General features: G+C 26.8%; 1 protein-coding gene across 3 annotated transcripts; it reads left to right on the plus strand.

Moving 5' to 3' along the window:
- Positions 1-1,832: 1,832 nt before the first annotated feature.
- On the plus strand, positions 1,833-6,263 carry AP-1-2beta (adaptor protein complex 1/2, beta subunit). Of its 3 annotated transcripts, none has more exons than XM_014238295.3 (7): positions 1,833-1,965; positions 2,294-2,423; positions 2,488-2,658; positions 2,715-2,900; positions 2,957-3,643; positions 4,152-4,964; positions 5,027-6,263. In XM_014238295.3, exons 2-7 carry the CDS (start codon positions 2,316-2,318, stop codon positions 5,813-5,815), a joined length of 2,754 nt encoding a protein of 917 aa, XP_014093770.1. In that variant the 5' UTR covers positions 1,833-1,965; positions 2,294-2,315; the 3' UTR covers positions 5,816-6,263. The 3 variants fall into 3 exon arrangements, with proteins under 3 accessions (XP_014093770.1, XP_014093778.1, XP_014093787.1); XM_014238303.3 differs by having other exon boundaries at positions 1,842-1,965; positions 2,273-2,423; XM_014238312.3 differs by having other exon boundaries at positions 1,873-1,991.
- Positions 6,264-12,177: the final 5,914 nt, after the last annotated feature.

Consider the following 12,177-nt stretch of genomic DNA (forward strand, 5'->3'; position numbering starts at 1 on the left):
TGAAACGAAACACAAACAATACGAACCACTAAACACAGCGCAGACTAAACAGTGCAAATATCGATAAGTACACATATGAAAAGCTCCACTAATTTATTATACATTTCAAATAGCAGCTAATGAAAATTTGTTACTAATTCATAGACACAACAACAATAACAGTCGTTAGCAAAAAGTAAACCATGCACTTTTAACAATGTTGTTCTTCCATAGCAGAACAATTTGAAATGCTCTGGGATCAAAGCCGATACCACCTAAAAAACACGAAACATATAACAAATAACTAAGGAAGTATAGCTCTAACTATCTACACTTAATAAATCTAAAATTTTATTGAATTTGTTATTAAAAATCGAATACTTACAACATAAAAAAGAGCGAAAATACGCGTTTGGTAATATATAAAGTTTGCAAGTACATGCGAATTTTCCAACAATTACAAATTCAAATAATTGGAACTGAAAATTGTATTTTTCGATTTTTTATTTTTATAATAATTTAATTTTTTAACTGTATGCCCTTCTGGGACAAGCAAAAGAACTAATAGCGTTTACAAAAACTTAACGATAATCACAGTAACTAATGAAAATGCTGAATAAAGATTTCAAATAGCCATTGCATTAAGACAAAATGTCAATATATAAAAGAATAACACCTGAACGTACCACTATTGCAAGAAAACTATTTATAGTAAGAAGAATACAACTATTTTTGAAGACAAGCGTTACAAAACAAATGCAAGAAATAGTTTAGCAAAACAAAAAAAAAAGTTGTTACATAAATGAAATACAAACTGCATTACATTAATTTTAATGTTTTTCTGCTGAAATAAATGTACCTAAGTTTTTTATTAATTTCAAAAGACTGAATTATTGAAATTGTTATTGTAACGCGCAAGTTTATAATTTTAACAGCATTATTGAAACAAAAATTGTAGTTGAAATATAAATAAACTAAACCAAATTTGAAAATATTGGCAACTAAACGTAAAACAAGCTAAAAAGTGGAATCAATAAATGATATGTATGTACTATTATTGAATTATTATACTTACAAATAATAAAATAAAAAACTTAAATTAATTGAAATTTAACAAATTTTAATACTACTTATACATTGCAATTGAATTCTATTGTATTACAGTCAAAATGGAAAATTTATGCAGTTTAATGTTAAAAGCTAACGCATATATTGACTTAAAAATACATACTAACATAAAAAAATACAAATAGTTAAAAAATATTTAACAGAACAACTTATGTAACTTACCTATTTAACAACAAAAATAAAGAAGAAAAAACTACCAATAGCAAAAATATTAAGGAAATTAGTAACTTGTTATAAAATATACAAAATAAATACTCATTAAACAAGTTCTTAAACAAAAATTAAATGAAATGAGAACGTGCAACTCATTAACGTACATTTTTCTTCATTTGATTTATGTGTTTATCACTTTGAATGAGATTTAAATCATTAAATACCTAAATTACTATTTGAAAGTAAAAAGAAGTAAAAAAAACTTAAAAAAACTAAAAAAATAAATAAAAAATTTGTTTGCTAACATTAATGCTTGTTGTTTTATTTTAGCGTTTCTTTTAACTAAAGATTACAACTAAAAGTCTACAAACTCTTATATATAAATAAATCTGTTATATTGAAAGTGCTTCAATTTTCACAACAATTTTAGTTTCCATTTAACTTCCTACTTTTCATTTCCTTTTCCTAGAAATCGATATACAAACACCTATCGATATATTTTATCCACATTTGTAATTTCCTTTTTCTAAAATCGATATAAAACAACTTATCGATATATTCTCTCTACAGCATGACAGTTCTCTTACTACATGCCTTTCAAGTATATGCTTATAAGCAATAAACACAGCTCGAAAAATCATTACTTTTGCATTGTTGGAGAATTTTCGTGGATTAAAAAGCATATTATTTCTCAATTAAAGCAAGGTACAAATATAGAAATTATACGAAATGTGCGTAATAATACAATAAAATCAGTTTATATAATGAAATAATTGAAGTGTAAAGAAATACTAGTAAATAAGTTTTACAATAATACGCCCCTTTGATGAAAAAGTGAGCCTTCGTTGGCACTGAGTAACACATATTTATATACGTACTCATGTACATGCGTATCCATAGATTTTTGTATACGCTCAACGTTTGTATAGACGTGCCGGAAGATATTGATTAAAAGCATATGAAGATTACTTAAAAGGTCTTATATGTAGTACTAAATTAAATAATTATTTAGTTCCGCTTTCCTTTCATGCAGTTAAAATCATTCCCAAGACAACATGACTGACTCCAAGTATTTTACCACTACTAAGAAGGGTGAAATCTTTGAACTCAAATCCGAGTTGAACAATGACAAGAAAGAAAAGAAGAAGGAAGCGGTGAAGAAAGTATAGACATATAGCAAAACAAAAGAATATTATATATACTTAATATTTTCTATCAATATTTAAGGTCATCGCCAGCATGACGGTGGGCAAGGATGTATCTGCGCTATTTCCCGACGTCGTCAATTGCATGCAAACAGATAATTTGGAGTTGAAGAAGTTAGTATACTTGTATTTGATGAACTACGCAAAATCGCAGCCAGATATGGCAATTATGGCGGTTAATACTTTTGTGAAGGTAAATATACTATTGTATAAAAGACAGAATGTTTTTACTTTTATATTACAATGCAGGATTGTGAGGATTCTAACCCGCTCATACGCGCATTGGCTGTGCGCACCATGGGTTGCATACGTGTCGATAAAATTACCGAATATTTATGCGAGCCACTACGCAAGTGCTTAAAAGATGAAGATCCTTACGTGCGCAAAACAGCTGCTGTATGTGTCGCCAAGCTTTATGATATCTCCTCCTCAATGGTAAATGCGCAAAATATTTATTTTTTATTTGCAATATACTAATACACGCACATTAGGTTGAGGATCAAGGCTTCTTGGATCAGCTTAAGGATCTGCTCTCTGATTCAAACCCCATGGTTGTGGCTAACGCCGTTGCCGCACTAAGTGAAATCAATGAGGCCAGTCAGTCTGGCCAACCGTTGGTCGAAATGAACTCAGTAACCATAAATAAATTACTGACTGCGCTTAATGAGTGCACCGAATGGGGACAAGTATTTATACTGGACTCGCTGGCCAACTATAGTCCCAAAGATGAGCGTGAGGCTCAATCTATTTGCGAACGTATTACACCACGTTTGGCACACGCCAATGCAGCAGTGGTTTTGAGCGCTGTAAAAGTGCTAATGAAGCTGTTAGAAATGCTTTCAAATGATAGCGACTTCTGTGCAACGCTCACCAAGAAATTAGCGCCACCATTGGTAACGCTGCTCTCGTCAGAGCCTGAGGTGCAGTATGTGGCTTTACGTAACATTAATTTGATTGTGCAGAAACGCCCCGACATACTTAAGCACGAAATGAAAGTATTCTTCGTCAAGTACAACGATCCCATTTATGTTAAATTGGAAAAACTTGACATCATGATACGTTTGGCTAATCAAACCAACATTGCGCAAGTGCTAAGCGAGCTGAAGGAGTACGCCACAGAGGTGGATGTGGATTTCGTGCGTAAAGCAGTCCGTGCCATTGGACGTTGCGCCATTAAGGTAACATTTATTGTTTTTATTTTTTTTTATAAATGTTTTGTTTTGGTTTGTAATTTTATTTTAATAATGTTTTATTGCTTATAAAATTTTATTATAAATATTTTTTTAAATTGTTATTATAAATTTTTTTTTTTATAAATTAACATAAATTTTTTTTTTAATTTTTATTTAAAAATTTTTTTTTATACTTTTTTTATATTATAAATATTTTTTTTATACATTTATATTAAAAATATTTTTTGTTTTGTAATTTTTATTATAATTCTTTTTTTGTAATGTTTATTATAAATATTTTTTTTAATAAATTTTTTTTATAAATATTTTTTTTTTAATTTTTTCAATTTTTATTATAAATATTTTTTTTTTAATTTTTATTATAAATATTCTTTTCTTTTAATTTTTTTTTAATAAATTTTTATTTTTTTTTTTAATGATTTTTTTTATACATTTTTTTAAATACATTTTTATTATATTATTTTTTTTAATAATTCTTTTTCGAAAATTTTAGGTTGAACCATCTGCTGAGCGCTGCGTTTCCACGCTACTCGATTTGATTCAAACCAAAGTCAACTACGTTGTACAAGAGGCAATTGTCGTCATCAAGGACATCTTCCGCAAGTACCCGAATAAATACGAGAGCATTATCAGCACATTGTGCGAAAATCTCGATACGCTCGATGAGCCTGAGGCACGTGCCTCTATGGTTTGGATCATTGGCGAATATGCCGAACGAATTGACAACGCCGACGAGCTGCTCGATAGTTTCTTGGAAGGCTTCCAAGACGAAAATGCGCAAGTGCAACTGCAACTGCTAACAGCCGTCGTCAAGCTGTTCTTGAAACGTCCTTCTGATACACAAGAGCTAGTGCAGCATGTGCTCTCATTGGCAACGCAAGACTCCGATAACCCCGACTTGCGCGATCGCGGTTTTATATACTGGCGCCTGCTGTCAACCGATCCAGCTGCGGCCAAAGAAGTTGTCTTGGCTGACAAACCGTTGATTTCGGAAGAAACTGATTTGCTCGAGCCTACACTATTGGACGAGCTAATCTGTCACATCAGCTCATTGGCTAGTGTATACCACAAACCGCCCACCGCCTTTGTTGAGGGACGCGGTGCTGGCGTGCGCAAGTCGCTGCCAAATCGTGCGCCAGCAGCCGGCAGTGCCGAGCCAGAGGCTGGTGGCGAAGCTATGGTCATACCGAATCAGGAGTCGCTGATTGGCGACTTGCTGTCTATGGACATTAATGCACCCGCCATGCCTGCGGCTGCGCCAACCACGAGCAATGTTGATTTGCTCGGCGGCGGTTTGGATATTTTGGTAAGCGTATAAGCTTTTAAATGGAATTATTTTATGAAAAACTATATTTTTACATGCTTCAGCTTGGCGGCGGTCCAACCGAACCCGCAGCTGGCGGCGCTACCAGCCTGCTCGGTGACATTTTTGGTCTGTCCGGCGCCTCACTCACTGCAGGCGTGCAAATACCGAAAATTGTTTGGCTACCCGCCGAAAAAGGCAAAGGTCTCGAAATACAGGGTTCATTCTCGCGTCGCAATGGTGAAATCTTTATGGACATGACACTAACCAACAAAGCTATGCAGCCAATGAGCGGTTTTGCCATACAATTGAACAAAAACAGCTTCGGTTTGATGCCCGCCTCACCCATGCAAGTGGCACCATTGCCACCAAACCAGACCACTGAAGCCACGCTGCCACTGGGCACACACGGACCGGTGCAACGCATGGAACCATTGAATAATTTACAAATTGCTGTCAAGAACAACATAGACATATTCTATTTTGCGTGCTTAGTGCATGGCAATGTGCTCTTTGCCGAGGATGGTCAGCTGGATAAACGTGTGTTCTTGAACACCTGGAAGGAGATACCCGCTGCCAATGAGGTGCAATACAGTCTAAGCGGCGTAATTGGCACCACCGATGGCATTGCCTCGAAAATGACCACCAACAATGTATTTACCATTGCCAAGCGCAACGTCGAGGGTCAGGACATGCTGTATCAATCGCTCAAATTAACCAACAACATTTGGGTACTGCTCGAACTGAAGCTACAGCCGGGCAATCCCGATGCTACGCTCAGTCTAAAGTCGCGTTCGGTGGAGGTGGCAGCGATGATATTCGCCGCCTACGAGGCCATCATACGCTCACCATAAGCGGTCGGGTTGGAGTGCAAAAATGGGGAGCGTTGACAACGCTTGTTAGAATTTAGTGCATAAAATACGCTGTTTATATAACTGTATGCAATTATTCAATTCAAAATTTATGCAAATTATCGAAATATAAGTATTCTATAGCAGCGCAAATTTATCGCCCAATTATATATGTAGCTCGTTTCGTTTTCATAAATTGTTGTAAGCAGAATGCTACGAATTGTGAAAAATGTTAATCAAATTAAAAAAAATTAAAAAATTAAAAATAAAAAAATATGTGCTCTGTCGAAAATTTGTTCGAGTGAAACATTCCTAACCATTGAAATTTAAAAATAATTGCGATTGCTTAAAAAAAAAACAATAATAATATTAATATATATTACAAACATACATACATGCTATATAGATACATATACAATATAATAAAAAGATATTTAAAAAATTAAAATAATGATTTTGAATTTCGGAAATTTAAAAAAAATGCAGTTTTGTATAGCGGTTTTTATACCATGAAGAGTGACACAGCAAAATATCCAGTTGAACAAGTTTTAACAGTTAACCAAGAGAAAACAAGTGAAATAATATTTCTATTTATTTGATTTTTTATACTCACTTTTTAAAAAATAAATTAGAAAATATATTAACAAACATTTTAATTTAAACATTTATTTTAAAATTTTCTGTGGTAAATGAAATATTTATTTTAATATTAAAAAAAAACATACTATTTTTACAGCTACGTCTACTAAAAAATCATTCTAAATATATATTTTTTAAATAAAAAAAACAAATACGAAAGCATTATCAGCACATTGTGCGAAAATCTCAATACGCTCGATGAGCCTGAGGCACGTGCCTCTAAGGTTTGGATCATTGGCGAATATGCCAACGATTTTTTATATTTTATTTTTATTTTTTTATTAATATATTTTTTTTTAAATATTAAAAATTAAAACAAAATGTAGTTTTTTTTAAATATTTATAATTCGAAGCCCCTATAAATTATACTGTCATTTTAGTTTTGTCTTTTTTAATTAATTAATTTTTTTTTGCACAAAAGAATATTATTATTTTTTTTATTCAAAATTTAAAGAAAATATAAATTTTTGAAATAAAAATCACCTTAAATATATTAGCTAATATTTTTAAATAACTTTTTTTTTACACAACAAAATATAATCTTTTAAAAATATATTTTATATAATCCACAAATTTATTCCAAAATTTTAGGTTGTAAATTTTTAAGAAAACAGAATTCTTTTTACTCTTATTTTTCTTCAACAAAATATTTGTTTACAAATTTTAAGTATAAAACATAAATTTTTGCACTTAAATCTCCTAAAAACTTATTTTGAGCAAAAAAAACATTATAATTTTTGGTATTAAAAACTTGAAGAAAATACAAAATTTTCAAATTGAAATTCTCTTTAAATACTTTCAATTTACATATCTTATCTTTTTTCATATATCATTTTTGCAGAAAAATATAATCATTTTGATAATAAAAATCTATAGAAAAAAAATTTTTCAAATTGAAATCGGCTTAAAAATATTTTCAGTTTAACTTTTTACGTTTCTTTTTTAACATTGTATTTCGAAAAAAAAAATATTATAATTTTTGGTATTAAAAATTTTCAAATTGAAATTCTCTTAAAATACTTTCAATTTACCATTCTTATCTCTTTTCATATATAATTTTTGCACCAAAATTTATTATAATTTTAGCTATTCAAAATTTAATGAAATCAGCTTATAAATATTTTAATTTTAACTTTTTTGTTCTTTTTTAAAAATTTATTTGGCAAAAGAAAATAATATAATTTTTGATACTCAAAATTTAAAGAAAATAAAAATAAGAAAATTTTTCAAACTGAAATCCACTTAAAAATACTTTCAATTTACCTTTCTTATCTTTTTTTAAAATTTTTTTTTGCACTAAAAAATATTAAAATGTTTGATATTCTAAATTTAAAGAACATTTTTAAACTGAAAGCTCCTAAATACGTTTAATTTAACTTTCTCATCTTATTGTAAAATATGTATTATTTTTTTGCAAAAAAAAATTATTATTTTTGATATTCAATTTTAATGAAAAAAAATTTCAAATTTAAATCGCCTGTAAATATTTACAGTTTAACTTTTTTTGTTCTTTTTTTAATATTTTTTCGCAAAAGAAATTATAATTTAAAGTGATATAATTTTTGATAATCACAATTTAAAAAATATTTTTTTTTCAATTTTTAAGAAAATAAAATACTTTTAAACTGAAAGTTAGGAGTTTTCTTTGAATTTAACTTTCTTGTATTTTTTGAATATTTTTTCGGAAAAATTATAATTTAAAAAGATATAGTTTTTGACAATCAAAATTTAAAAAAAAATTTAAAAATTTTAAGAAAGTAAAATATTTTTAAACTGAATGTTAGGAGCTTTTTTTGAGTATAACTTTTTTGTCTTTTTAATAGTTTTGTTTTGTTTCGATATTGTTATGCTCGCCAACAAAAATTGTCGCGAAAAAATTAAAATAATTAAATACAAAAATGTATATTTTTTTAATTTAACAAAAAAAATTTAACAAAAATATTTCACAATTCCTTTTTTTGAATTTAAAATATGTAGGCATAATCATAATAATGCCAGATATGCAGCACGTACTTTCGAAAGTTAACTCGAATTAAATTGCCAAAAATGAGGTCATTCGCATTCAATTCTTTTATAAATAAATTAATATTAAACACTTAAATAATTTCCACCTAATTCAAAATAACAAGCATTAAAATAGAACATTTTCGCTTTAAAAAGTGAGTTGCAACGACAACAACTATGCTATCGAAAGACTACATTCATTTCGAGGAAATACAGAAGATACATACATATTTCCGAACACAAACGGATGTGCCAAGCATTTTGTCCATAGTTGATAATGAAAATCCACTGAAAACAACACACAAATTTTCGCCGAATCGTGCTCGCTGCCCAGCTGGTATGTGAGACATGAATTTGATGAAGCTATTTGTATGGCGGATACTTCTTGGAACGGCAATCGGTTGACTGTGCTTGTTGTTTGTGTAAATTTTTTGTTATTTCTAGTTTAAAAAGTGAGTTTTGAAAATTAAAAATAAAAAAAATAAAAAACGTTAAATTCGGTTGCACCGAAGCTATAATAGCCTTCACAGATACAAAAGTACCTTACAAGAACTTGATTCCGATCTAATTTCGTTAAGATGCCTCGTCAAATAAAAAAAGTTTCCCATGCAAACATTTGTATGGCACTTGATTCCGATTGTTCAGTTTGTATGGCAGCTATATACTATAGTGATCCGATCTAAACAATTTCTTCGGAGACAAGCTGAGTGACAGAAATTTTACAAAACCTAGCCCAGTTATTTTGTGTTCCGGGAGTTAAACTGAATGCGTGGCTATAGTCAGTGTTTCATTTACTATTGAGAGCATTAATACCGAGATCTCAAGGACTTGATTTCCTCTTCTTCTACTCAACTGGGTTTCTCAGCGTATTTGACAATATAAGCTGTTTTTTTGACGTTATTGTTAATGTCATTCAAATTTAAAAAAATTTAAAATTTTAATTCTTAAAAATAAAAATAAAAAAATATTTAAAAAAGTAAAACAATTTTTTAATGTAAAAAACTATAAAGATTTTATTAAAAAAAAATAACTTAATTTTAAAAAGTAAAAAAAAATTAATGTAAGAAAGTAAAAACTTGTTTTATTTAAAAAATAAAAAAATTATTTCATTAAAAATAAAAATATTCAAAAAATTAAAAATTAAATAGTAAAAAACTATTTTATATAAAAAAGCAAACAAAAAAAAAAGCTAAAATCTAAAAAAAATGCATAGAACAAAATAACACAAAAATTTAAAATAAAAAGAGTTAAAAAGTAAAAAAATATTAAAGAAACTAACACAATTTTTTAATGTAAAAAAAAATTAAAAAGATTTTAATAAAAAAAAAACAACTTAATTTAAAAAAGTCAAAATAAATTAATGTAAGAAAGTAAAAACGAAGATAAAAATACCGATAAGCAAAAATTAAAAAATATATAAAACAAAACTACACAAAAACAAATTTTAATATTAAAAATAAAGGTGTAAAAAAAATAAAAAATCAAATCAAAACATTAAAAATAAATATAAAAAAATATATTAAAAATAAATATTAAAAATAAAAAAACATATATTAAAAAGAAAACATTTTTTTAAATAAAAAAGATATATTAAAAACTTGTTAAGAAAGAATTTTAATTAAGAAATTTCGAGTATAATATTTTCCCATACTTCCAAAAAATTCACCCTTTTAAAAAATTAAAACTTCATTTTATACACATTACTAATTAATAAGTATTCGCTTTTATTTTCAGTTTTGATTACAATTAATACACTGTAATATCTAACTTAAACTATAGAAATTAAAATAGCATGACAAACATAAATATATATATTTTTATTTAGTACGTTATACTATATAATATTTTTTTTGTTATATATGCATATATTTTTTGTTTCTTTAGCAAAACGCAAGGCCACAGGAATAAAAAATGTAAGTTAATGTAATTGTTTAAAAAAAAATTAAAATAAATAATTTAAAAAAATATTGAAAAAAAAATTTTAAATGTTGATTTTTAAAGATATTAAAAAAATATTAAAAAAGAAAATAAATTAAAAATTACAAAACACCAATTAAAAAAGGAACAAACGATATACATATCTTAAGACACAAATATACAATTTTTTTCAATGCGGTAGTATTTTGATATATCATGTTAATAGAATGTAATTTTATATAACGCATGACACCACATATATAATATTTATTATTCCTAATTGGCAATAAACATATTATTTCGTATTGAATTAAAAGATAAAGAATAATACAATATTATTTTTGTCGCATTTGCACAATTTACATGCAGACCCAAGTATATGCGTAAGTTATTTTACTGTTTATGCGAATATGACGTAACACATATACATTATTTAAGTGACAGCTGTAGAAATGCTAGGCTAACATGGCGTTATATGCTTTCTGTGTACATACATACATATATATAGGCTTATGACTGTATATTTATATATAAATAATATAATCAGTTTCATTAGTAATACTTTTTTGTTGTTGCAATGAGAAAAACAATCTCAATTTCATTCAAGAACAGTGTCGACATTCACCATTCAAACATTTTACCATTCATGAATGCCAGCGATCGGTGTACTTTACTTGTTTACGTGGAACACAAAAAATTTTCACATTAATTGCATATCTATATTAGTGGTAAACAGTTGTCTCGTAATTTTTTATTATATAAAATCTACCACACACCGACATATGTATACATATGTACATGTGTATGTGCTTTATATTGAAAGTATTCATGGAAAATATTAAAATGGCGATTAAAAGCAAAAAGTACATAATAAAATTTGCAAACAATCACCGATTGTAATCAATTATACAAGTAACATAATTTAAATGTGTGTTGAAACACAATTTTTGTAGCTTAAAAATATATATTAATTATTGTTTATATTTGTAAAGCACTAATTTTAAAGCTTTTATAAATATATTATATATAGACAACCTCAAATGAGTCAAATTGCAATTCTTATTTAATTAACATATGCGTTTAGCAGAAATCACTTGAGCAAGAAAAAAAAAATATTTTAAAAAAAATGTTTGAATAATAAAAATCCAAAAATTTAAAATAGTAATAAAATTTAAAATAATAATAAAATATAAAAAATAATAAAATATAAAAAATAATAAAATATAAAAAATAATAAAATATAAAAATTGAATAAAAATTAAAAACAATAAAAATAAAAGTAAAATTTAAAAACTAATAAAAAATTAAAAAAAGGTTAAATATAAAAAAGTTACAAAATTTAAAAAAGTATTTAAATTAAAAAAATTTAAAACAATTAAAATAAAAAAATTTAAAAACTAATAAAAATTAAAAAAAAATTTAAATAATAAAAATTAAAAAGAAAATTATTAAACATATAAAAAAATACTAAAGTTTAAAAATATAAAAAAATCAAAGAAAAAAATTAAATAACTATTTTTAAAAATTTGATCAAAAAACATATTTTAAAAATAAAATAAATATTAAAAAAATAATGAAAATAAAAAAAATTTTAAAACAATAACTATAATTAAAAAATTAAAAAAAACATAATTAAAAAAAATTAGAATTTTAATAACTAAAATAGAATATTAATTCAAATACTAAAAATTAAAAAATTTATACATTATTAAAAAAGTAACAATAATAAAAAACAAACAATTAAATAAATAATTATCAAAAAAAAAAACAATATTTAAAAATATTAATACTAAAAAATAAATTAA

Source organism: Bactrocera oleae, chromosome 5, assembly GCF_042242935.1.
Source record: "Bactrocera oleae isolate idBacOlea1 chromosome 5, idBacOlea1, whole genome shotgun sequence".
Classification (NCBI taxonomy): Eukaryota; Metazoa; Arthropoda; class Insecta; order Diptera; family Tephritidae; genus Bactrocera; species Bactrocera oleae.